A 27,510-nucleotide genomic window follows, 5' to 3' on the forward strand; every position below is an offset into this window, starting at 1 on the left:
GAGTAACTGGTATGTTTTGTCTCTCTGCTTTCCTTTAGGTAGGCTGGCTGCCTTTTTTTTTTTAAAGTTCATTTGGTCCCCAATTTGTAAAAAAACAACTTTTATTAATTCTAACTTCTACAATAAAGGAGGAGGGATGTGACGTGGTGATATTACAAGGATCGTCCATTCATCACTCTCTGAAGCTGCAAGCAGTAATGACCAGTTTTCCGTGAACCCAGTCCTGATAAGAAGGCTATATGTAGCAAGTAAACAATAAGCCCATTGGGAACCACACTCAAGTTACATATATCAGTTCACAACCCAAGACTCATTTAGAATGTGATAATTTCAAGGAGGTTTTTTATGTTATACTTTTGAGATGGCTCAGTGCATTTTTTATTGATGTCTGGTGGCAGTGAGTAGCTTGGAGTAGCTTGGAGAGGAGAAGTGTAAAGTCTAGGTAGTTTTATGTTTGGGATACTGTTACATGGACTGGAATTAGGGTTGCTACCTGTTATGCCAGAGGCAGGGTTCTCCAAAACCATTGGAAGAAGACCTGCTGCTGGCAGACCACCAGTTGGGGGGAGCAGTTGGGAGTAGACATGGGCACAAACCACATGTGGTTCGTGGGGTTTCCACAAACCAGGAACTACAAACTCCCACAGACTGGAGCAAGCTCACAAACCAGTTTGTGGTTCGTGGTGTTTAAATGCCCCTTTCCAGCCACTTAGATCAAACCGACAGGGAAAAGCCCGGATAGTGGTAGCTAGCAACAACAAGTCCGGGAATGAACCGTTAATCAGCAATTGAGTAGTAAAATGTTCTATTTTATATAAGTGCAAAGTGCAAAAGTGCAAAAGGTGTCTTAATAAATATGCGATTCTAATAAATACAATAAATACAAATACAATTAATCCAAGTCCTATTTCTATGTCCAAGTCGTTGTGGTGAACGCTTGTATCCAGCAGAGCTGTAACGCCGCAATGGGCTCACTCCTAAAAGTCACAGAGTTGAAGAGAAGGTGATTCCAGTCCAATCCAAACTATGATAATCTTATTCAAAAATGTGCCGACGGGATTATGCGGGCATCCTATACAATTCCCGTTTCGTGTATTGCACACTTCCTCTGGGCACAATTAAAGATGGACTGTAATAAAAATACATCTATATGAATATATAATATATAATATAATAACCATCATTACTCAATGCATGCATACAGCATATACTCACAAATCACCCTTGTACCAATTGCTCTAAAAGTGACTGCCAACAATGTTCCTTGTATCAATCCATAACAATCATATAGCAAGTGACATGGACATAAAACATACAGGAAAGGGCGTGCTTAAATATACAAGCTCCAACAGATCAATTAATCATATGACGGACCCTTAAAGTACAACACTACTTTTAAGGTTACATAGTGCTATATCAGTACAACAAATACATATCAACACACAAAGGGAAGATGGAGAACCTGAAGAACCAAACTGTATTTTTAGCCCAAAAAACATGAGTAGTCTATTTCATTGTTAAGACCCGTAGGGGCAAGACTCTGAAGCCTGAAAATCCACCTCGTCTCTAACTGCAGCAGCCTCCTGGGGCCATCTTCAGGGATAGGTTCCTGAATTGAATCTACCACAGTGATTTTAAGGTCGCCCAGGGTATGATGACAATCCCAGTAGTGTGAGACCAGCGGCGCCTCTTTAACTTTGTTTTTTATTCTGGAGACATGTTCCTGGATTCTAGTCCTGAGGGGACGGGTGGTATTACCCACATAGTATAGTGGGCAGCTACATTGAATGACATACACAACGTTAGACGATTTACATGTAGTGAACCCCCTTGGTATTTCACGTCTATCCGGAAACATGTCCAAAAATTTAATCATATAGGAACATACATTACAGTCTCCACATCGAAAGTGGCCTCTAGGAGCTGGTCTAGTTTGCCTTTGGGCGGAGGTCTCCGGAGAAAATTCAGACCGAGTAAGTATGTCTTTAAGGGATCTAGTTCTACGGAGTCCGATGGCGGGGCTACCCTCACACCCAGGGATGTTATCAATTAAATGCCAGTGTTTCCGAATAATTCGACATATGGGGGCGGACAATGGGGTGTAATCCAAAGCCCATTTCAAACGATTATTATTACTACGGGCTTTGGGGGCCAGTAAATCCTCTCGTGGCGTGACAACAGCCCTATTTTCAGCCGAGGCGATAGCTGACCGGGGGTATCCTCTACTAGAAAAAGCCTTTCCTAGTTTGATACAGTTAGCCCTAAAGTCTCCTTCGTGGGAAGAGTTGCGTTTGAGCCGCAGGAATTGGCCCACTGGAATATTATATCTAAGGCGTTGTGGATGGAATGAGGAAAAATGGAGGTACGAGCATCTGTCTGTGCTCTTTTTAAAGGGCCGTACACCTAATTGACCATCACTAGATTTATAAATGGTAACATCCAGGTAGTTAATGCAATCATTACTACCTTGCCACGTAAATTTAATGTCTGGGCTGATGGTATTTACCCAAAGTCCAAACTGTTCTGCAGCCTCCCGTGTTTTAATCAGGGCAATGGCATCATCTATGTATCGGCGGTAATACACAATGGATTCTCTATAAGGATTATTCTCTCTATTTAGAATGTAATCCGTCTCTAGTTGGGCCATAAATAGGTTGGCGATGGAGGGGGCGGCCGCGCACCCCATCGCCGCACCTTTAATTTGGTAGTAGAATTCGCCATTGAATTTAAAATAATTACGCTCCAATATTACATCCAAGATATTGAGCAGAAATGGAGTGGACGGACTCTGCGATGCTCTAGTGAGTAGAGCTGTTTCCACCACCATTCTAGCCCCCTCATGGGGAATCGATGTATATAAAGACACTACATCAAGTGTCATCAGGTAAGCAGAGTCAGGGAGCACTAAACTCTCCACGGAGGCAATGAGCTGCATGGTATCACGTAAATATGCCTCCGTGCGACCCACAAGTGGCTGCAGAAAATAATCTAAATAAATAGAGAGGGGTTCCAATACCGAGTTGCTGCCTGAAATTATCGGCCTTCCAGGAGGCGGTCTGCCTCCTTTGTGTATTTTTGGAAGCAGATAAAACACTGGGGTGCGGGGACACTTGTTCTGCAGTCCCTCATGGGTTTTGTTGTCAATTTCATTATATATCAAACCCTCATCTAAGACAATCCTAATAATTCTTCGAATCTGGGGCAGCGGGTCCCTCCCGATTTTCTTATAGTCGGAGGCAACTGAAAGCTGTCTGGTTGCCTCTTGGAGGTAGTGAATAGTATCTTGTATCACTATACCCCCGCCCTTGTCGGCAGATTTAATAATGATATTAGGATCCCTTTTCAAAGAATTGAGTGCCTCCCATTCACCTCGGTCTAAATTGTACCTATGCGCTCTCCTCTGCCTTTCCAAATGTTCAATGTCCCTAAGTACCACCCTTTCAAAACAATCTATTGAAGAGTCCACCACTGGGGGACAAAACGTGGATTTCTGTCTGATATTGATGTCCGGAGCTGCATTAGTGGAGTTACCAAAAAACTTTTTTAATTTTATAAGTCTAAGCAATTTATACACATCTAGTCTAGTGTCAAAAGGTTTATAACTAGGTGTAGGCACAAATCCAAAGCCCTTATTAAGTACACTTCTCTCTATCGGGGTAAGTTGTCTCGAGGACAGATTGAACACTAAGTCCTCGGTTTGTATGGTCTCCTCGAGCGTGGCGGACCTTTCCCTAAAAAATTATTATTCCGATTGCCTCTAAAGGGATAAGAGACATTGCGGCTCCGCAAACTTTTTGTACTAGTTCCCTCGTCACCGGAAGTATCCGTTTCTGAGGGCTCTGTAGTTTCAAAGTCCGATCCAGTCTGAAGATTCCTCGCCCAGGAAACCCTCTTACGTGGTCTAACGTTAAAGTCTTCTTTCCATGTATAAATCCTACCCGATGTGTAATCTTTCCTGTCCCTCTCAAATTTCCTCAATTTTATTTCTTTCAGCTTTTCTTTACTTTCCTTAATATTGCGGTCTAGCTCCACCTTATTGGCTTCAAATTCCTCCATTGTCAATTTCCCTTTTAGCTGTTCCTCTAACCTCGTAATTTCTGCTGTGATCCTATCCGCCTCCATGTTGGATGTCCTAATCAACAACAACATTAAATCAAAGGAACATTTATTAAGTATGGCCACCCAACGTTGTGTGAACTCATCATTATCCTTAAACATTCCAGGCGGCTTATGGATGCGTAAGCCTCTCGGAATGAATTTGTTCACTGAATAGTCCGTCAGAGATGCCGCGTTAAGTAACATGCGACATTTTTTGGTTTCTAGCTGCTCAAGGGTCGTCCAGTCCTCCATCGGTATAGGTGTTGTACTCCCCAATAAGGACTTATTAACAGCCAAAATGGAGTCCCTTTCCTCCGTAGAATAGGCAAAACATTCTGCCAAATCAGACATAGTTCCCTATTAACAAAGTGTTAGATCAAACCGACAGGGAAAAGCCCGGATAGTGGTAGCTAGCAACAACAAGTCCGGGAATGAACCGTTAATCAGCAATTGAGTAGTAAAATGTTCTATTTTATATAAGTGCAAAGTGCAAAAGTGCAAAAGGTGTCTTAATAAATATGCGATTCTAATAAATACAATAAATACAAATACAATTAATCCAAGTCCTATTTCTATGTCCAAGTCGTTGTGGTGAACGCTTGTATCCAGCAGAGCTGTAACGCCGCAATGGGCTCACTCCTAAAAGTCACAGAGTTGAAGAGAAGGTGATTCCAGTCCAATCCAAACTATGATAATCTTATTCAAAAATGTGCCGACGGGATTATGCGGGCATCCTATACAATTCCCGTTTCGTGTATTGCACACTTCCTCTGGGCACAATTAAAGATGGACTGTAATAAAAATACATCTATATGAATATATAATATATAATATAATAACCATCATTACTCAATGCATGCATACAGCATATACTCACAAATCACCCTTGTACCAATTGCTCTAAAAGTGACTGCCAACAATGTTCCTTGTATCAATCCATAACAATCATATAGCAAGTGACATGGACATAAAACATACAGGAAAGGGCGTGCTTAAATATACAAGCTCCAACAGATCAATTAATCATATGACGGACCCTTAAAGTACAACACTACTTTTAAGGTTACATAGTGCTATATCAGTACAACAAATACATATCAACACACAAAGGGAAGATGGAGAACCTGAAGAACCAAACTGTATTTTTAGCCCAAAAAACATGAGTATATAGTATAGTGATACAAGATACTATTCACTACCTCCAAGAGGCAACCAGACAGCTTTCAGTTGCCTCCGACTATAAGAAAATCGGGAGGGACCCGCTGCCCCAGATTCGAAGAATTATTAGGATTGTCTTAGATGAGGGTTTGATATATAATGAAATTGACAACAAAACCCATGAGGGACTGCAGAACAAGTGTCCCCGCACCCCAGTGTTTTATCTGCTTCCAAAAATACACAAAGGAGGCAGACCGCCTCCTGGAAGGCCGATAATTTCAGGCAGCAACTCGGTATTGGAACCCCTCTCTATTTATTTAGATTATTTTCTGCAGCCACTTGTGGGTCGCACGGAGGCATATTTACGTGATACCATGCAGCTCATTGCCTCTGTGGAGAGTTTAGTGCTCCCTGACTCTGCTTACCTGATGACACTTGATGTAGTGTCTTTATATACATCGATTCCCCATGAGGGGGCTAGAATGGTGGTGGAAACAGCTCTACTCACTAGAGCATCGCAGAGTCCGTCCACTCCATTTCTGCTCAATATCTTGGATGTAATATTGGAGCGTAATTATTTTAAATTCAATGGCGAATTCTACTACCAAATTAAAGGTGTGGCGATGGGGTGCGCGGCCGCCCCCTCCATCGCCAACCTATTTATGGCCCAACTAGAGACGGATTACATTCTAAATAGAGAGAATAATCCTTATAGAGAATCCATTGTGTATTACCGCCGATACATAGATGATGCCATTGCCCTGATTAAAACACGGGAGGCTGCAGAACAGTTTGGACTTTGGGTAAATACCATCAGCCCAGACATTAAATTTACGTGGCAAGGTAGTAATGATTGCATTAACTACCTGGATGTTACCATTTATAAATCTAGTGATGGTCAATTAGGTGTACGGCCCTTTAAAAAGAGCACAGACAGATGCTCGTACCTCCATTTTTCCTCATTCCATCCACAACGCCTTAGATATAATATTCCAGTGGGCCAATTCCTGCGGCTCAAACGCAACTCTTCCCACGAAGGAGACTTTAGGGCTAACTGTATCAAACTAGGAAAGGCTTTTTCTAGTAGAGGATACCCCCGGTCAGCTATCGCCTCGGCTGAAAATAGGGCTGTTGTCACGCCACGAGAGGATTTACTGGCCCCCAAAGCCCGTAGTAATAATAATCGTTTGAAATGGGCTTTGGATTACACCCCATTGTCCGCCCCCATATGTCGAATTATTCGGAAACACTGGCATTTAATTGATAACATCCCTGGGTGTGAGGGTAGCCCCGCCATCGGACTCCGTAGAACTAGATCCCTTAAAGACATACTTACTCGGTCTGAATTTTCTCCGGAGACCTCCGCCCAAAGGCAAACTAGACCAGCTCCTAGAGGCCACTTTCGATGTGGAGACTGTAATGTATGTTCCTATATGATTAAATTTTTGGACATGTTTCCGGATAGACGTGAAATACCAAGGGGGTTCACTACATGTAAATCGTCTAACGTTGTGTATGTCATTCAATGTAGCTGCCCACTATACTATGTGGGTAATACCACCCGTCCCCTCAGGACTAGAATCCAGGAACATGTCTCCAGAATAAAAGACAAAGTTAAAGAGGCGCCGCTGGTCTCACACTACTGGGATTGTCATCATACCCTGGGCGACCTTAAAATCACTGTGGTAGATTCAATTCAGGAACCTATCCCTGAAGATGGCCCCAGGAGGCTGCTGCAGTTAGAGACGAGGTGGATTTTCAGGCTTCAGAGTCTTGCCCCTACGGGTCTTAACAATGAAATAGACTACTCATGTTTTTTGGGCTAAAAATACAGTTTGGTTCTTCAGGTTCTCCATCTTCCCTTTGTGTGTTGATATGTATTTGTTGTACTGATATAGCACTATGTAACCTTAAAAGTAGTGTTGTACTTTAAGGGTCCGTCATATGATTAATTGATCTGTTGGAGCTTGTATATTTAAGCACGCCCTTTCCTGTATGTTTTATGTCCATGTCACTTGCTATATGATTGTTATGGATTGATACAAGGAACATTGTTGGCAGTCACTTTTAGAGCAATTGGTACAAGGGTGATTTGTGAGTATATGCTGTATGCATGCATTGAGTAATGATGGTTATTATATTATATATTATATATTCATATAGATGTATTTTTATTACAGTCCATCTTTAATTGTGCCCAGAGGAAGTGTGCAATACACGAAACGGGAATTGTATAGGATGCCCGCATAATCCCGTCGGCACATTTTTGAATAAGATTATCATAGTTTGGATTGGACTGGAATCACCTTCTCTTCAACTCTGTGACTTTTAGGAGTGAGCCCATTGCGGCGTTACAGCTCTGCTGGATACAAGCGTTCACCACAACGACTTGGACATAGAAATAGGACTTGGATTAATTGTATTTGTATTTATTGTATTTATTAGAATCGCATATTTATTAAGACACCTTTTGCACTTTTGCACTTTGCACTTATATAAAATAGAACATTTTACTACTCAATTGCTGATTAACGGTTCATTCCCGGACTTGTTGTTGCTACCTTTCCAGCCACTTAGCAGCAGCAGGGAAAGGGGCATTTGATCGTTTAAAGGGCCCTTTAAACTATCGGCTGGCAGGTGGCAGGGGGGATTCCCCCCCTCGCCGCCTGCCAGCCAATAGTTTAAAGGGACCTGCCACTTGCAAGGGGCAGGGCCCTTTAAATGGCCCAAACCCCACAAACCCCAGCCCCAGCCCCTCTTAATCAGAAAAGTCTTATGGTCTTATTTCCTTGTTCTTATGCAAGAATACTGTGGCCTTAGGCACGTTATTAACCTTTCAGGGTCTTGAGAAATGCACTGTCTTGGTATCTGTGCCATGTTTGTAGCATTTGGAGTGATTTTCTGATTTTTTTTCAATGCTTGTTCTAAAATAGAGCTCGCACTATTCTGTCCCTCTGTCTTTTTGTCATGAAGTACTCATTGTAGCGTACAAGATAATTTCAACTATTTCAGATATGCCAAGGAGGCAATGGTATAATGTGATGTGTAGATATAAGTGGCAGAGGGCCAAAATGGCCCTGGGCATGGCTCCAGCCCTGAGACACTGAATCATTTTTTACTTTGGGCAAGTCACTTGACCTTTATGTGTTTTGGTCAACCCAGCTATAAAACTGAGCCAAACTGTTGTAGAGCTAGGGGTTTTCTCTCAAAAACCCACAATGGATTTATTTTGCTTAGTTTCATGGGAAATTAGTTACTTCCCATATGAAGCCTGGTGGCATGTGAATATTTTTTTAACTCATTGTTGGTGATGTTTTCAGTGACAGGTATGTTCCCTTGTATGAAGTTGTGCCCAAAGAGCCAAAGAGAACCCTGCCTACCCCTACCACATTGCTGCTATGCCAGGCAAGCTGCTGTTGTGCTGGGTGTTTTTTTATTTGTCATTTTATTCAGGAAATTTCTAAGCCTGACTCTCCTGATCTGCTCAAGGCGGGTCACAGCTAAAACGGTAAAACAGAATGATGCAACTAATCGTAAAAACAGTACTAAACAAACCCATGTATTCCATCACTGCCAGAAATTCCTGTCAGCTAGAGGCCCATGTAAGTTTGGTAGCCTCCTCCCCCTCATGCTTAGAACTCCCTCCCAGGGCAGCTAATGATGCTTGCTCTCATGAGATCTGAAGACCAAATAATCTTAGAGCCAAGCTACAAGAGACGTATTACACGAGGAGGAGCATGTGAAGGGAGTCGCAATGTTAGCCGGGAAGCTGAGTATTAAAAGAGATCCAAAGGCTTTGTTAATTTCCCCTCTCTACAGAGCCAGGGAAATGGCTCCTCAGAAGGTTTGTTAATTTCCTCTTTGCCTCCAGAAGGCTCTGTCAGTTTCACCTCCCCTTCTAAGAGGCAAAGAGGAAATAAACCTTCTGAGCAGGGATCTCCCTGGCTCTGTAGAGAGGGGAAATTGACAAAGCCTTCCGATTTAAACCTCAGCTTCCCAACTAACATTGTGATTCCCTTCACGTGCTCCTCGTGTAATTCGTCTCTTGTAGCTTAGTTCTTATTCTTCACTCCAAATGGAATGAAGACTAAGACTACTTAATCTTCATTCCACATTGAAACTAAATCTCAATGCTTGTAAGTGAAGTGACAGTATATCCTTCCAGTTTACCCTTGTCTCTTTTCCCCTCCACTCTCTCTGTTGTCTTCCCCATCTCAGATTTTAGATTGTAAGCCCTTCAGGGCAAGACCCTTGAACATATGAAGCTGCTTTATACTGAGTTAAATCATTGGTCTATCAAGGTCAGTACTGTCTACTCTGACTGGCAGTGACTTTGTAGGGTGCCAAATAGGGGACTTTTACGCCACCTACTTCCTGATTCCTTTCAGTGGGGGTGCCAGGAATTGAACCTGGGACCTTCTGCATGTCAAGCAGATGCTCTATCTACCATTGTGCCTTAGCCCCTCTCCTGTGTTTTTTCACACTATAAAGTGGCAAGCATGCTGAGGGCTGTATTGATCAGTAAATAATCAGTAAATAGTCCCCAGCAGGGGACTAGCAACCCTAAGCAGCTATCCAGCCAATATGTTATACTTTTTCAAGTCTTTGTTTTATTCTTTTTCACGCAGCCTTTCTTCTAAGAAGCTCAGAGTGATATGCATGGAACAGTCCTGTGAGGTTAGGCGGAGAGTGTGCGATTGGCTCAAGGTCACTCCGTGAGTTCCATGGCCCAGTCTAGTCCAACACGCTAACCACTATAACTGTGCAATCCTGAGCAGAGTTACACCGCTCTAAGACCATTGGTATTAATGGGCTTGGACTGGAGTAACTCTGCTTAGGATTGTATTGTAAGTGAAGGGGTTTATCGTACATTAAGATCTTATATGCATCTGTGAGAGAGAGAGCCAGTTTGGTGTAGTGGTTAAGAGCACGGGACTCTAATCTGGAGAGCCGGGTTTGATTCCCCACTCCTCCACAAAGCCAGCTGGGTGACCTTGGGCGAGTCACAGTTCTCTTGAGCTCTCTTAGCCCCACCCACCTCACAGGGTGATTGTTGTGGGGTAATAATAACACTTTGTAAACCGCTCTGAGTGGGCATTAAGTTGTCCTGAAGGGCGGTATATAAATCGAATGTTATTATTATTATTATTATAATCATATATGTAACAAGGAGACAGAACTCCTTGCTTCATATGCAGTAATAATTGTGTAGAATATTAGAACCTACAAGAGCAAAATTACAGCATGTGGAATAGTTTTATGAAACTCTGTATTTTAAAAAAAATAATTCTCCAGATCACAGCTTATTTTTTTTGTGGCAAAGATTTTTTTGTGTTCTTGTCTCCTGTTGGCTTGATTATTTCTCCAGTGAAGTCTAGTGTCTTGTTTTAGTGTTGTATAAATAATTGCACCAAAGGAATGGACTTAAGAGATGTGACAACTGAATGAATCTGAAATGAGTGAAAGAAGATTGGCTGAGGTGCCTTAGAGCTGGGAAACCCTCCGTGGGATGCATTTAAAGATTTGTTTGCATTGTGTGCAATCAACTTTTCATTCCAGTAAAGGCTAAAATAACAAAAGAAACCAATGTGGCTAAAGTGAGGAGACAAAGGGCCAAATGGTGGTAATTAAGAGGACTAGAAGATGAGGGAAGGTTATAAAAACAAGCCAAATTAGTTGCACAATGGAAAACCAGGAGGAAAAAGTGAGTAATGATAACAGTGGTTGAGGCATGGTCAACTTAAAAGAAAACATCATGAAACAGTTAAAAGGCCTAGCGCCACAGGGGCATAAAGGGGTTGCCAGACTCAGCCAACATCAAGCCTAATTGAGACTGTGGGGAAAACAGTTATTGTGTGGAATCTTAATTTGTATCCATGCTCATATAAGAGCTATATTTTGGAGTGGGGACCCCCATTTCTGAGGTAAAGCATAAGCTTTATTTGTAAAGAATTAGGCCCAGTCTTTAGTGACTGCTGGGGTTGCCAGAGTGCTAGCAACTGCTGGGAGATGGTGAGGTAGGGAATCATGAGGAACAATGACATGCCAACACTACAACATCAGCTCCGGCACAAACCGAGAAATGATGGCTTCTTGTTGGTACAGTGCTCTAGCATTCACTCCAAACTCTGTGGTTTTAACATAGAGTTTTGGGTGAATCCTAGAGTGTCATACCGATGTGGTGCTGTCATTTCCAGGTTTGTGCCAGAAGTGACATCACAGCATCGGTGTGTTTCCAGTCCCCCCCTCTTTTTGCTCCATCCAGCAGCAGTGGACAGTGGCAGGGTCTGGGGCAGGAGGTCTCCTATATAGCAGCAAAATAGAAAAGAGTCCAATCGCACCTTTAAGACTCACTGTAGCATAAGCTTTCGAGAACCACAGTTCTCTTTGTCAGATGCAAGCGCTCCCATATAACAGGAGATCTGGCAGTCCTGGTGTCTGCTTGCATAGCTATTGCTATTGGAACAGACAGTGCAGGACAAGATGAACCATTGGCTTGGAACCAACAGAGGGTTTCTGTCAGTCCCCACCCCTCACTGCAACCTCTGACTCCTTTCCCAAGCTATGTCTAGGAATCCTGTCCCCCTCCCCAATATTGTGATGGATATTTGAGGCAGTGGGAGCAGTGGGAGGGGAGAAGACAAGAAAATTGTACTCCATGGATGGAAAACTCTTGCATCTGGAAAAAATCCTCCACATGGATCCATTAGTCTAAATCCATAGAAGGTATCTTTTTTTTTCTTTCATGAATGTGTTTTGAAAGACATAAAAACAACACTTTGTAGTGGGATGTATAGCTGTAAGGATATTTTTTTACAGATATAAACTTTTGTTTGTGCTTTATTCAAATTATATATGAAACTAGCAACAAAGCCCGTTGTGGGGAAAAAATACAATGGGCTCTAGAAAGGGGAAGGTGGGCAGGCAGACATTCACTCCTCCGTCACTGATTCCAACTGGTGAAGGAGGGGGTGGGCATTGTCATCTGCTCCATGCCTGATCTGCCTGATCTTGGCCATGTGAAGGGGTGGTGGGCTTTGCTACCTGCTACATGCATGATACATTTTGGGTAAAGGGGGGCATTGCCTTCTGTTCTGTGCCTGACTACAGCTGGGTGAAGGGGGGCAGGCGTTGCCGCCTGCTCTGAGCCTGACCTCAGCTGGGTGAAGCGGGTGGGCATTGCCACCTGCTCCCCGCTGTGTGCAGGGTGAAACAGGCATTGCTTCCTGCTCCATCCCTGATCCTGACAGGTGAAGGTAGGCGGTGGCCTTTACTACCTGCGCTGCTCCTTATCCCAGCTGGGAGAAGGGCATTGCCTCCTGCTCTGTGCCTGATCCCAGCCAAATGAAAGCGCGAGGTGGGCATTGCCACCTGCTCCACTCCTGATCCCAAATGGGTGATGGCAAGGGATGGGCATTGCCACCTACTCTGCCACTAATGCCAGCTGGGTTAAGGCAGGGGAGGGCATTGCCTCCTGCTCCACTCCTAATACCAGCTGGGTTAAGGTGGAGGATGGGCATTGCCACCTGGGTTAAGGCAGGTGTGCATTGCCACCTGCTCCGCTCCTGATACCAGCTGAGTTAAGGCAGGGAGTGGGTATTGCCACCTGCTCTGCTCCTAATACCAGCTATATTAAGGTGGTGAGAGGGCATTTCCATGTGCTCTGCTCATAATATCAACTGGGTTAAGGCAGGAACTGAGCATTGCCACCTTCTCCAGTCCTAATATCAGCTGGGTTAAGTTGGATGGTGGGCATTGCCACCTGCCTTACTCCTAATACCAGCTGGGTTAAAGCGGGAGGCGGGCAATACCACCTGTTCCCATCCTGCTCCTGGTCTGGGCTTCCCACCATGGCACGTTTTCTGGAGGGACATGGTGCCTTGACTAACCTTGTCTCCATGGCAGTGCCCTCTGGTGTTGCACCAGGGTATAAAGTGAGTTGTCTGAAACACGCTTACTCAATTATATAGTAAGATTGCATATGATCAAGAGGTCAGCCAGCTCACAATAAGAAAGAGGTAATATATAAAGTCTGCGAGACCCAAAATTCTAGGCCTGCCCTTCCAATTCAGAACCATGCAAACCCATAGTTCTTTTTTTCCACCAAGAATTTTTTATTTTATTAATAGAATTAAAAACCCAGTAAAAGGGGCAAGAAAATAAAAGAAAGAAGTAAAGAAAAGAGAGTACAAAAAAAGAAGAAAGAGACAGAAATTAGAAAAAAAAACAAAAAAACCCCAAATGGTTCTCAAGCTATTTGAGTGGGACCCTCTTCTAAACATACTCTGCCTTTTAGAACCCAGTTCTGCCAGCTGGGGCTCAAATTTTACCTGGCCACTGCAGGTCTGGGAGGCAGTGGGTGTCAACTGTGCCAATTGTCTAGAGTTGCCAGTTCCAGGTTGGGAAGTTCCTGGAGATTTGGATGGGTGCAGCCTGGAGAGGGCAGGGTTTGGGGAGGAGAGGAGCCTCAGTGGAGTATAATGCAATAGACTGCATATTAAGTATTGAGATTTCAGCTCATAGTAACAGCTTTATTGAAGAGTGGAAGCAGACAGACTAAAGACAGGCTCAATAGGAGCCAACTATATACCCACAAACCACAGCCCCTTTTCAAGCAACAACCAATAGGCACACATAACTAGAATCCTTAGTTTGCATTAACTATATACAAAGTAACTTATTTACAGTACAGTGATTTGTCTTTATTATACAGCACTGATTGGCTGCTGCCAGCAGGAAACCACCAATAGTAATGAAGACTTCAAGAGCCTTAGCTCAGACAGAAGATAAGTCAATACATAACACTTCACCCTTCAGAGCAGCCATTTTCTTCAGGAGAACTGGTCTCTGTTGTCTAGGGATTAGTTGTAATTCCAGCTACTACCTGGAGGCTGGCAACCCTACAATTGCCTGCCATATTGTCAGTGGTTGGGTGCAACCTGTGCCCTTGGGAAGGAATGGGGCCTTAGGGATGAGGCAGGTCTTCCCAGTGGCAGGAGGCCAAAAGCCTTCTCTCCCAACTCTAGAGTTTAAGCCTTGCAACTCACTTTTGAGAGCCTTGTCATGCTTCAGTTTTGAGTTGTAACCTCCTGCTCTAAAGCATGGCTAAGATTCCATAGTGTACAGTGTCCAAGGCCATTTCCACACGTCTTACGTTCTGCCAGAACATCGTGGAAGATAGCGTCTTCTCACTCGAAATCGCGCCAGGAAGACGTGATTTCGTGCAAAAATCCCGGATGACAGCATCTTCTGGGTGCAATTTCACGTGCGAAGACACTGTCTTCCGCGATGTTCCGGCAGAAGGTAAGACATGTGGAAACGGCCCAAGACAAATGTTATCAAATAAATGGTCAACACACTTCACCAAGTGGACAGGGTAAGGTAATGTCCACCAAGTGGACATTAAGGTAACGTGTATTAAAAGCTTTACAGAGAGCAATCTTCCCCTTCTAAGGCATAAATACAATGACATCAATTTTCTCTGTAGTCTTGGAAACCTCATAGCTCTATCTATGTTTTTGGCCTGCCAGGAACAGGGAGTTGCTTCTCAGGGCTATCAAACATTAAAGCTGCTACAAATTTTGGCAGATTGACCAGCCATTTCCAAAAAGCTCCCCTCCCTAACACACTGATTAAAGTCTGCTGGTAGGTGGTCAGCAGGCTGCAAGCATTGCCTGCATAGCATGTCTTTGTAAGTCCCTTCTGGCAGACATTATTTTGCAGGGAAAACCAGTTTGGGGCAGCTCTGAACTTTGCAAGTGCTGCGGATGTCTACTTCAGGCAGACCCAAAGATTCTCTTTCCGTGCTCCTAGACAGAATTTTCAGAGGCGAATTACACATGTCCCTAGCAACAAAGTGTGCTTGCACCTAACATTGGTACAATACAGCACAACACAGGACTGGTGCACAGCTTCCCTGTTTGCATGTTCCTCTGCAGGCACTTAGATTTTAAGAGAATTGAAAGTGGTAGTGGGAGATCAACAAAGCAGTTTCATTTCCCGTGTTGTACAAACGCATCCCTTCCCCCTACCTCTTATGTATGGGGTATGGGCCTTTTCAAGGGAGAGCCAATAGGCAGGCAGGCTACTTAACCCTTTCCTTTATTCCAACTGGGGTGCTTTTTTTGTTTTGCAAAAGATTCTAGTAAGCATTCAACAGTAAACCCTTCAGTTCACATAGGGTGCTGACCAAGCTACTAGGGTATCACATTTGCTACATGTGACTAAGAGAAATGCCAGAGAATAAGAAAATGTATCTGCCGTTACTAATATTTTCACTGAGGAACTGACCAGGTTCCAAAAGAACCTTAAAATTCCACAGTTTGAAGTAACTATCCTATTGGAATGCTGAGCTCGTAAAACTCCCCCAAACATTTGAAAATCGCTGCTGCTAATGGAGACAGAAGAGTGGGCACGATGGTTCATTCTTTGGATCCAGCATCGCCAAATGCTTAAATATCAGGATCCAGAATTGTTTTCCCCCCAGAGGAGAACTGTGTGAGAAAGCAGTGTGCGTGGACAGAATCCCCAACACCTCTGCAATACATGGGACAGCTTCAGAAGTTGCTCATTAGCTTGTTTTCACCCAATTTCACGCACTGTAATCGTGTGTGATCCGCCTTGAGTCATAGTGAGAAAGGTGGGCTATAAATAATGTAAATGAGTAATTGAATGCATACATTCATGCATGCATACATACTAATCAAGGCTGCTTCTCAAATTGCAATTTAAAGAGATATACAGAGTATATAAAAATGATGGCATGTGTATACTGCTAAGGATGCTTTACGAACCATCCTAAGTGTGAAGCAGCAGAAGCATAAATGCTAGTAATCTCGTGTGTTTAAACTTGAACAGTTTAATTTTTTTAAATAAAATGATGTCCCAAGTGCTTATTATTATTAGTTGCAGTGCCTTGGCACTCATTGGCAAGAGCAGGCAAAATATACAGGTCACATTCTTCCCAGGTGCTCTGGAAGATAAATCCTTGCTAAGAATACTGCCATTTTTCTCCCTTTCGTTTCCATAAAAGGTCAGAATCTTCCTTTCTCTTTCCTTTTTTAATATGAAAATTGAAAAATTCAGGGAAAGAGTTTTGAGTATCTCAAAGTATGGCCATACTTCGATAGTCTTGCCCTCTGGCTGTAGCCAGGGCCCTCCCTTGTATGATATGCAATCTGGAACTTGGAAGGGAAACTTTCCTTTCATCCCCATTTCTGGCATATGTACTTAGAATGCAATCTGATGAGTTCTGGAGTTTAGACAGAGAGCAAAAGTTAAGTCACTCCCTCTGGTTACTTGCTGCTTAGGAATGCACGCTTCCCATCCTATTACTAGTAAATGCCTCTTGTTTGACTAGCACTTCTCTGCCATCTTTTATGATGCTTATATCTTTGGAGGTGAGCTGTTGAGCTTAAAATATTTACAACTACTGAGTTTGCATGGTTGTTTTTTCTTTTAAAAAAAACCCTTACGTTTCCTGTCTAAGAATAGCAAGAACAGCCTGTCTTTCCGCTTCAGTTATGGGCACTTACTGTATGTAACTGTGCACATAATCCATTATTATTATTTTTTACACAGGAAGGGATTAAACTTTACCTATGAGAAACCTTGGGCAAGCCTGCATTTGTTATCTAACATGAGATTCAGCTTCTAAATCATAGAGATGAGCTGGGTAAGCGGGTGAACTAAAAGAAGGTTGTATGCAGCATCACAGTACGGCTTAAAATTTAATTTTGCTTAAGAATGGAATAAGAAGTTATTTCAGTGCCACCCTCTACAGTGGAAATAGCATTTAGGAACCTATTTAGAAGTTCACGCTCCCTACCTAATTACAGTTCCTAATATACTCTACAGAAAGGGAATGACCATTGAACAAGTTTCAGTCTATAGTATAAATATGCTTTTATAGATCTGTGTCAGAGGTAGGCACAAACCAAAATACAAACCAAAATTCGTCATGAACCAGGTTGGTTCATGGTTCACGAATAGAGATGGGCACGATCAGCATTACGATTTGAAAAAAAAACCGATAATGGTGTTCGCGCCATCGGGACTCAGCTAATCAGTGCTGTCCACAGCAACCAATCCTGCGGTCGGAGGTTTGCTTGTTTGGGGCTTGATCGGCTCAATCGGTTTCTGTTCGGGATTGCAGACACTCAGGCACCAGTAATCTATTCCTGGGGCAACGGAGCCAGGGGAATGCCTGAACTGTGTTTGCCCTCCTTCTGTCGCCCTGGAAACGCGAATGGAAGCCCAGCTTTCCTTGATCAGCAGGGCTTCCTTCCAACCACGGAGCAGCCAGCAACGCATCACCATTTGGGAGAAGAGAGGGGAGGGAGGGGGAAGGGGGTGTTCTGTAGCCACCACGGGCACTCCAAATGTTTTTTGCTTTTTTAAAAAACGGGGCTTTGTAGGCGGAATGGCTGTTTTTCTGTCTGTCACTCTCTGTTTTTAACCTGCTTTTAAAACACTGTATTTTGTGGGAAATCCTCATTCAAGGCTCTGTGTGTGTGTTTAAAAGGGAGTGGGTAAAAGCTGGATCCAGATGCTTTTAAATGGATCCTCATGAATTCATATGATTTTTATATTGAAACAAAACAAAACAAAAAGGCTGTCATATTATAGATCATGTCCTAGTCTACAGACAGCAACAAAACAATCATGCGTCCACTAATCCGTGGCGCTGCCACGGCACAAAAACATGCTAAAAAAGCACGGATCCGCATGGATCCTCTTGATTTTTACATGGGGCCACCCAACATCTACCATACAATCCCAGATCATGTCCATTGCCACAAATGGGGCCAAAAAAATCATTCATCCACTGCTTTGTGGCAGCGCCACGGTGCAAAAACATGGTTCAAAAGCATGGATCCTCATGGATCCTCTTGATTTTTACATGGGGCCACCCAAAATCCAGTATACTGTCCCAGATCATGTCCAATGCCACAGACAGGACCAAAAGATCTAAAATATGACAGCCTTTTGTTTTGTTTCAATGTAAAAATCATATGAATTCATGAGGAGCCGTGTCTCAGATTCATGTTTTTTCACCGTGGCAGCGCCAAATATTTTTGGATCTGTGTTTTTTATATTTCAGTCTGTGGACCTGGCTGTGATATGTGATTTGATGTTTCATTTGTGTTTTTCCTATTTAAAAAACCATAGGATCCGTGAGGATCCGTGTGGATCCTGGTTTTACTTTCTTCCTGTTTAAAATATGCTTTTGGAAGACTGGCTGCTTGCTTTTAAAATCGGGTGGGGAGGAATGGAGGATTCTATCCCTGCTTTTTTTTAAAAAGCTGGCTGAAACATGTTGATGGGGTGTCTCTCTCTATTTGGAGAGGCAGGGACGGGTTAAAAACTTCCCCCCCCCTCTGCTCTTAAGTGTGTGTGTGTGTGAAAACGTCTCCTCCCCTCAGGGAGGCGGCTCGTCGCCAGGTTAAAAACTCCCCCCCTCTGCTCTAAGTGTGTGTGGGGGGCGTCCCTCCGCTTTGGCCTCCCTGATCCCCGATCGGAAACAGGATTTGTTTGGTGTGGATCGGTGATCTGGGGTCGTCGCTAGCATGGATCCACGAACAGCTTGATCGGTATTTTTTTTGGATCGTACCCACCTCTATTCACGAACCAGCAGTTTGTCAGAGCCCATTTCTGACAAACCACCACGAACTTTAGGCCAGTTCGTTTGGTTTTTCGGTTTGTCCCTGCAGACAGCCTGGTGCTGATCAATCAGTTTCTTAGGCAACGGGAGGCTTTCTGCAGACCTTCTTCTGACCCAGAAGTGACATTTTCATGAACCAAACAAAGTGGTTCACAAACTGGGGCAAGTTCGTGAAAGTTTGTGGTTTGTGAAACGTGACGAACCACAAACCATATGGTTCATTTCCCCCCCAGTTCATGCCTATCTCTAATCTGTGTACAATATTAGACAATCTACACTTGTGCAGAGAATCTGCAGATGTACAGGCTGCATATTTGTCTGATTAAAAGGTTATGTTCTTCTTTTAAGTCATCCGGAGATGTTGGGAAATGTATACTACAAAAACCTTTTGGATATTTTATGTAAGGAATACTGGTGGTGATTATGATAGGAAGAGAGACATAATGAATTGTCATTAAAAAAAAATCTTAAAAATTGCCATGAATTTGTAGCCGCAAATATAAATGAGACCGTTTATCTATTAACTAATGGAAATTTGATAGTTTGCTGGACTAACTAGTAGATCCTTGTCATTCCAAATATTTATATCTTATTTCTTTGTATATGTGGCATTGAAACACAAATAATGTGATTTACAACTGCAACTGTATCCTCGGGTTTGTACTCTTAAATTATAAGGTATGTTTATGTTACCGCCCTATCAATGGTTTCTGTTGAAATCTACAATTCTATATGGCTGGAATCAATCTACTCATGAGAAAATGTGATTGCATACTATGATGGGGTGCTTCTCACATTTTTAAAAAATTTAGACATGCCTGCTTGAATTACGAGATCTTCAAACTATTTTTAAATGAATCTTAGCCACTGCAGGGCAGCCTGTCAGAAGTTCTGAGAAGATAACACTGATAACTAATTTGGAGTAAAGGATTTGTTTTAGATCTCTGCTTTTAAAATCTCCAAACCTTCTGATGGGGTCTGCCTAGCAAGGCATACCCCCTCTGGATCATTGTCTTGGAACAACAGAGATTTCCTCCTTAATTGAATATGTGGAGGTATAAGTTGGAAGTGACTTGATGGCACATAACACAACTGAGGCTGAGCCTCACTGGAATATAGTTTGAGACCCTGTGATGTATCCAGCTTTTCACAATATGTGTGGTTTTTTTCTCCCCAGTGCAATAGCCTCTATCCTAAGAGCCTGGTTAGACCAGTGCTCCGAAGACTTCCAGGAGCCACCCCATTACCTTTGTTTGCAGAAACTGTTGGATTATCTGACACGGGTCATGCCAGGGTCAGACCCAGAAAGAAGGGCGCGACACCTGTTGGAGCAATTTCAGAAACAAGATCTGGCCAATGACAGTAAGCATATTATCTCCTGTTGTTGCAGAATACTAAAAAAGTTCTTGAACTCATATGCAGCATGTCTTTGGACTGCTTCAACTCATAACACTCCACTATCGATTTGGTTAAATGGTGTAATCGAGCACAGTGGATTGTGGACTGAACTGTGTGCTTGGTGAACCAACCAGTTGTCTATTCTTGCTCTGGTTTACTGGGTTAAAAATCCAAATATGACTGCCAAGCAGGGGCAGCGCCAGGGTTTCTGGCACCCGCGGCTGCCCCTATGTGCACACACACGCCCCCAGACTGCGTGATGACATCACTGCATGTGACATCATCATGCAGCAAGCCAGCCCCATTGGCCAGCGGGTGGCTGGGATGGTGCGCAGAGGCTGCCCGTGCTCCCAGGTGGCTGGGGAGGTTCCGCACATTGCCCAGGACACCTGCCGTGCCTGGCCTGCGGCTGCTGCGACCAGCCAGGAGCGTGTGTTGTTGGCGGCAGTGGCAGTGGCGCGGGGCTGGCCGGCTGCAGCAGCTGTGGGCCAGGCATGCCAGCTCCGTGGCACACGCCTCCACCCCCGGTGCCCGCCTCAGTACTCGAGGTGGGGGCCGGACCTGCCTCAATGGGTGTGCCAGCCCTGCTGCCAAGTCACGTTTAGTGCTTCTCTCTGAAAGTTAAATGCTGGCATTTCTAAAACACTATTGAACATTGAAGTTGTTGCAATGACTGTAGCGTTAATTGTTATTATTAATGGCTGGGAACGTGCAAATCTTCAAAGTAAGCCCATAGTAGTTCCCTCATCTGATGTTTTTTCACTTCTAAAATAGAGAGCTATTTTGACTTTCCTGTGACCAAACAGGCTTTTTGGGATTGCAGCATTTATGTCATGAAATTTTGTTCCTTAGCTGTTGAGACAAAGGGAAGTGTCTGTGGCTGTTTTTTCCTATCTGAGTGGCTGAAGTGCTGACATACAAGGACAATGGGAAAATTTACGTTTACCGGGTCAAAGAGCCACTAAACGATTGTGAACAGTAGTGACAGTGGAATGTTGTGTGCGTTGACAAGTCTGATAAATTGCCCTTCCCCACTCCCAAGACAGAATGTTTCCTTTGGGCGTAATTAGCATCGCTGGAAGGCTATTGGAACCGGTGTGAAATGAACGTAATAATATCCATAGCCAGCTTTCGTGGAATAACCATAGGAAAAGGACAGGAAGCGATAATGCCAGAGAACAGAAGAATGCTGTAAAGATCAGTGATTCTTTTCCATGTTAAACATCACCTACTTGGGAGTTTCAGAAATTATGATTTAATCAGACTTGTTCCCAAATTAATTTACTCCGCCACCAAAAGCTTGCTGCATGGGACCTAAATGCTTCCTTTCATTTAAAAAATTGCCCATGTCCACGAGTTGTTTGTTTGTTTCTCACTGTGTTCTTTTCTGGAGTTGATCCCAGCAGACCAAACAAAGAAAGTCTAGATACTGAGTTCTATAATTAGACCTTCACAGGAGGAGTGGTGGTTCTCACAGAATCTCCAAGGTACAGAGGCTTGGCAAGTGCAGAATCCGTATTTAGTTCCTCAGTTGCAGATACTTTAATGAGCAAAAATGGATCTAAATCTTGAATGCATGAAGGATAGCTTTGGGGACCACAGAAACTGTTTATGTTTGCCTTTATGTCTGTTGAAATAGTCATATTTTCCCCATGATGCATATTGTGTGGTTCATTAATAGAAGCTGTTTAACTAATTAAACATTTCAAAACTTTTAAATAGCACTACCAGTTAAGGCAGTACAGCACCGACAGAGCCAGCCCATGTTCTGCGCACTGGAAGGAGGCATTTGTCCTAATGATTCAAGATGTTCTGGTTCAGGGACTCACACTCTTTCTGCCTCTCCCACCCCCCTTCAGAGCTTCAGGCTTCCCACATGCTAGTGATGCAAAACAAGATGTTGTACACTCCATGTACAGTTAAACACTAATGGAGCAAAATCTGATAGGAAGACGGTGCATGTGTTTAAGAAGAAGCGAGATCATTGTGTGAAAATGCCTCTCTATGCAAGTAAGGTGTCATTTAAATGCCAAACAATGGCTTGCACTCACCATTGTTTAAAACACAAACCACAGCTCATCGTAATTTAGAGCTTTTTGCTTAAGAACGGGGGTCCTTTTTACATGCAGTTGGGAACTTAGCTTGCCTGCAACCCTTGGATCTTTCATTGGCTGAAACTATTCACATCCTCTATGTTTCAGCATAGCGTTCAGCTCAGTAGGGCTTTCTAGCATTACAAGAAACTCACACATGCTTTAATAAAATGTCAAAAAGTATATTTTTGTCTGTTCTAACAATAGTATTATGTTGTGGTAGTTGGGATCTATGACACTCTTGCCCTTGAGGAAAGAATGGAGATTGGTGGATCGGAAGAGTTCTCTTCTTTCCCGGAGGACCTTGTGGCAGAACAGCTAACCTACATGGATGCCGTAAGTAAGAATACACTTACTTGGATACCCTTACTATTTGCTTCCACTATATTCAGCCTGTATCCTTTATAGAAAATAAACACTGCAGTGATACTGTAAGTCTCTGGTGCTCTCTCAGGGCAAAGCTACATAATACAGCTAACATATGTCAGGTCACGGGTTTGTGACTGGACTTGCAGTCTGATATACATGAAGCTGCCTTATACATAATCAGTCCATTGGTCCCTCACAGTTAGTATTGTCTACTCAGTTGCCTTTATTTTGCTTCAGCCTTCAAGTGCTCCTGCTTCTTATTAAAATGCAGGAGGAGTTGATCCTTGCCTGGCGGAGCTGTGGCTCGTTGGCAGAATATTGGCTTTGGTTGCAGAAGGTTCTAGGTTCAGTCCCCATTAACTTCAGTTAAAATGACTGGCGGGGAGTAGGTGCTGTGATTGACCTCTTCCCAAGACTCTGGATAGCCGTTGCCAGTCAGAGCAGAGAAAACTGATCTTGGTATGACTTTGCAGAGTGGCTTCATATATTCCTAGATGTTTAACCAGATTGTATGGTAATAGCTTGACAGATGACTTCATTGCTCATCCAGTATGTCATTTAGTGCATGATGAGATAATTATGCTTTTCTTTGCTGCTTGAAATGAAGCAGAAGTTACCGCCTTAATATTCTTCCCTGCAAGCTTCAGTGGCAAATATTCTCCAAATATTTGGCTGATATACAATTTTTTTAAAATTCTATATATCTTTACATCTATTATATTTTATATCACCCTCCTCCAAAGAATTCAGAGTGCCAAACTAAGTTCTTCCCACTCCCTGTAGGAGCAGTCAGTATTTCAACAGCAGCTGAGAGCTGTCATGCAGTAATAGTTACATTTGATAAACAGCCACGTCAATATTTGACAGTATCTGGCGGCTGACAAGCAGTGGCAGGGAGTGTAGGCAGTAGCTGAAAATGACTTAGCCTGCAATTTAATAAATTAATTTAAACTAATCCAGTCACTCAATACTGGTGAGTTCCAGTGTCCAAAGAGACACTGCAGCGTCCGAAGAGAAACATCTGCAAAAGCATGTAAGAAAGCAGCAGCTACGGAAGAAAATGAGCTCAGGTCAGGTACCATGCCAGATGACCATCTGTGCTACCATTCAGCTCCCAAATCTTATTTTCAGCATTCAAATATATAGGTTTGCTATAGTTTAGAGTTACTTGTCTGCTTTTATTTCCTATCTACTCGGCACACTCCCATTTCAGTGGTGCAGGTAACTTCTGAAACAACAACAACATTCGATTTATGTACCACCCTTCAGGACAACTTAATGCCCATTCAGAGCGGTTTACAAAGTATGTCATTATTATCCCGTCAACAAAACACCCTGTGAGGTGGGTGGGGCTGAGAGAGTTCCAGAGAGCCATGACTGGCCCAAAGTCACCCAGCTGGCTTCAAGTGGAGGAGTAGGGAATCAAACCTGGCTCTCCAGATTAGAGTCCTGCCACTCTTAAGTGACTGACCCAAGGTCACCCAGCTGGCTTCAAGTGGAGGAGTGGGGAATCAAACCTGGCTCTCCAGATTAGAGTCCTGTGCTCTTAACCACTACACCAAACTGGCCATAACTGTCATTTGTCGTGTTCATACATCAAGCTAAACCATGGTATGAAAACCCACTTTACACCATGCTTTTTGATTCTGATTTGTTGCCTTACTGCAAACCATAGTTAATCATTCCAGATATTATACTAAACCATAGCGATCCTTGTTATCTTTCCTTAGTTGAGTGTTTGGTATGATGTTTAAATATCTTCTAATCAAAACTCTTTTTCTGAAGGAAATTGTCCAGCTGGTTAAATATCACCTTCTTAATATTCATGGTCAAAAAAGTTCTACATATCTTTGACGATATGCTCAGAAATGCTTCATAATGGTGGCTGCCTGAAATGGTTATTTTAATGTATATATTTAAGTGTATACCCTCAGGTGGAACAAGTGGATTGTAGGCTGAGGAGTTTAAATTTTGCATTGCTTAAATACACACAGACTGAAAATCCACACATCAGAAATTATCGGTGTTGTGCATGGGCATAACTGATAACACCCCTTGCTTCCAAAATTGCTTGATTTGGGGTGGGAACAATGAACGAGAGGTTCTCTTGTTTCCTTCTGTACAGTTACACTATTTAGATAATTTACCAGCACTCAACACATGAACAAACTCCACTCATGGATAGCCAACTGGGAGCATTAAATGGTTTCTGAAATCGGACAGGGTTTTTATGAAAACAGACTGCCAGATGTCTGGTCTGCTAATGCAGGTTGTAAATATTTATTTGATTCCATACAAAAACAGTTTGGCTTCTCTCTTTTCTATGCTAGTGGATACAACTCAGAATTATTAATGGTATTTTAGCTGTTGGGTTATTCAATTGATGCTATCAAGTTTCAGAAAGAAATCAGCTTACCTATGAGATTGCAGATTCAATAAATAAGCCACTTATCTAACAATGGTGTAAATGAGATTTAAAAAGTAAGGAGAAAAAAATTAAACTAAGGGTGTCATGCCAAAGGAAAGAGATGGAAAGTGGGGACAACCAGCTCAAACTCCATCTACGTTTGGAGTAGGAATTCCCACCGGTAAGGAATCAAGCTCCTTATAGGGATTTGTTTCTGACAGTGGAAAATGCTGTGCAAGCTGCAAAACAGAGTTCAGGCAGAATGCATGATTTTTCCCTATAAAGGACTGCAGCCCAAGTGGCCATGATATTCTGAGGTTGAGTTAATAAAGGAAGAGTCATGCCTTATCTTTAGTAAAATGCTAAAAGATTAAATGTAAGGTAAACGAAAAGCACGTAGATTTGTATCTGGAGACATGCATAAAAGTGTTTATGCTCACCTGTTTGTATGACACTTTTCTTAGGTTTCACAGTATAGCTATAATTCCCAAATTGTTTTCCATTGGGAGGAAAAATAAAAATAAATCGAAGACTTCTGTGTGCCTTCAGTTTTACATCAGGATGGAAATGTGCCTCTGCTGTGAGGATTTTTGGAAATGCCTGCTGCACAGATATGTATTTGACACAGTGGCCTGTATGTTGTTCAGCAAAGCTTCCAACTTTCCTTCCCGTTTAGGGAGCCTTCTTCTGAAGGGAGTGCTTCATTTGCCGAAGAGCTGCTTCCCTCTGAGGAACGCTGAAAACTTTGCTGAGTTGTGTGGTGGGATACAGGACAATACTTCTAACAGAACATTGAGGGTGCTCTTGTTGATTGCCTTCTTGTGTGATTGTTCTTCCAGAAACTGTTTAAGAGAGTGGTACCGCATCACTGTTTGGGTTGCATCTGGTCTCGGAGGGATAAGAAAGAAAACAAGCACTTAGCCCCCACCATCAGAGCCACCATTGCGCAGTTCAATGCCGTGACCAAATGTGTCATCAGAACCATCCTGAATGGCAAGGAGCTGAAGACGCAGCAGCGAGCCAAGATCCTCGAGAAGTGGATCAATATTGCGCATGTAAACAGCCGTTTTGCTCCATTTTGATTCCTTGAACTTCCAAAGAAAAAGGATAATTACAAAACACACCATCGAAATGGTTCCAGATTAATTGTTTGTGGCAGCCGCTAACCCTGGTTTCTACTCCTGGGCCTTAGAGTAGCTTTTTGATGTTAATAATTACATTTATGTCCTACAAGGAGGTCAAGATAGATCAATCCTCCTAAAAAAACCTGTGAGGTAGATTAGGCTGAAAGATAGCAACCGGTGGCTTAAGGACACTTAATGAGTTTTCTGGCTGAGCATAGATCCATGTCTTCCTGGTTCACACTCAGAGTTTTAACCACAACACTCAAGTGTCCACTAGGAAACTCTCCTGCAAAAGCACATTGCAATGAGTGCATCCTAGGACCACTGTCCTTAGCACTGTCTGTCAAAACTGTAGCCATTCCTTTTCCTGTCACAGCTGATAAAAACCATCCGCATACAAGAGACATGAGATTGAATCCAATGGGGAAAAAATCTATTAACAGAAGAGGGGTGGTTTTCAATGCTTCCCCGTCCTGCTTTAGACCTCTAATTTTCCCTCATGTTCCGGGGGAGGGGGGTGGATGGATGGTGGGGGCTGTCCCTTCATAGCAGAATTGAGGAAGGGCATTTGGGGCTGCAGAGGAAGGTGAGGAAGTCCTACTCTGCTGGGGGAAGATCCTTTCCATTACTGTAGATCGAAGCTTCGTTTCTGTTACTTTTAGTAAACAAAACCCAGTGACTTGTAAATTTTAGCAGTCTAAAGTTCTGCTTAAATCGTCATGCTCTTTTCCTGGTCAGCAGCACCAACAGAAGTTCGCTGTTTGCATTTGTTAACCAATTTTTCTCTTTCTGTTGCCAACATACCCCCTCCTTTCTATGTCCAGAGCCTTCTGTACATGAACGGCTCCAAGTAACATGGGAGCTTTCAAAGCTGTTTTCCTTGTAACTGAGGGGGAAGAGGTTTGGCTATAGTAGTGGCAACATGTTTTTTAAGTGTTCAAGTTTTAATTCCCTTCAGTTTGGCTTCAAAGGCCCCCCCTCCTCTAGCACTTAAACAGGGAAGTAAAGAACTGAATCAACACCGTCAGCACAAGAAAACAAAGATAAAAGTGAAGAAAACAAGAATAAAGCGCCAAAACCGATAGAACATGTTTTCAGAGACTGGGAAGAGTAAGGCAGACTTTTTTCTCAATATTTGTTCAGGTGGTTTTTAGCCGTAAGAATTTATGGCAGCTGTGACACCCATAAAACACTGGTTGG

At 43.0% G+C, this 27,510-nt stretch overlaps 1 protein-coding gene across 3 annotated transcripts in view; it reads left to right on the forward strand.

Moving 5' to 3' along the window:
* Positions 1-27,510, forward strand: part of RGL1 (ral guanine nucleotide dissociation stimulator like 1) — a 110,946-nt gene that overhangs the window by 54,875 nt on the left and 28,561 nt on the right. For all 3 annotated transcript variants that reach the window (XR_008597019.1, XM_054979344.1, XM_054979345.1), the window contains exons 5-7: positions 20,097-20,281; positions 22,634-22,746; positions 26,026-26,241. Coding sequence is in view for 2 of the 3 variants with exons in the window: in XM_054979344.1 (XP_054835319.1) it covers positions 20,097-20,281; positions 22,634-22,746; positions 26,026-26,241 (514 nt within the window). In the remaining variant the exon portion in view is untranslated. The remainder of the gene's footprint in view (positions 1-20,096; positions 20,282-22,633; positions 22,747-26,025; positions 26,242-27,510) is intronic.

Source organism: Eublepharis macularius, chromosome 5, assembly GCF_028583425.1.
Source record: "Eublepharis macularius isolate TG4126 chromosome 5, MPM_Emac_v1.0, whole genome shotgun sequence".
Lineage (NCBI taxonomy): Eukaryota > Metazoa > Chordata > Lepidosauria > Squamata > Eublepharidae > Eublepharis > Eublepharis macularius.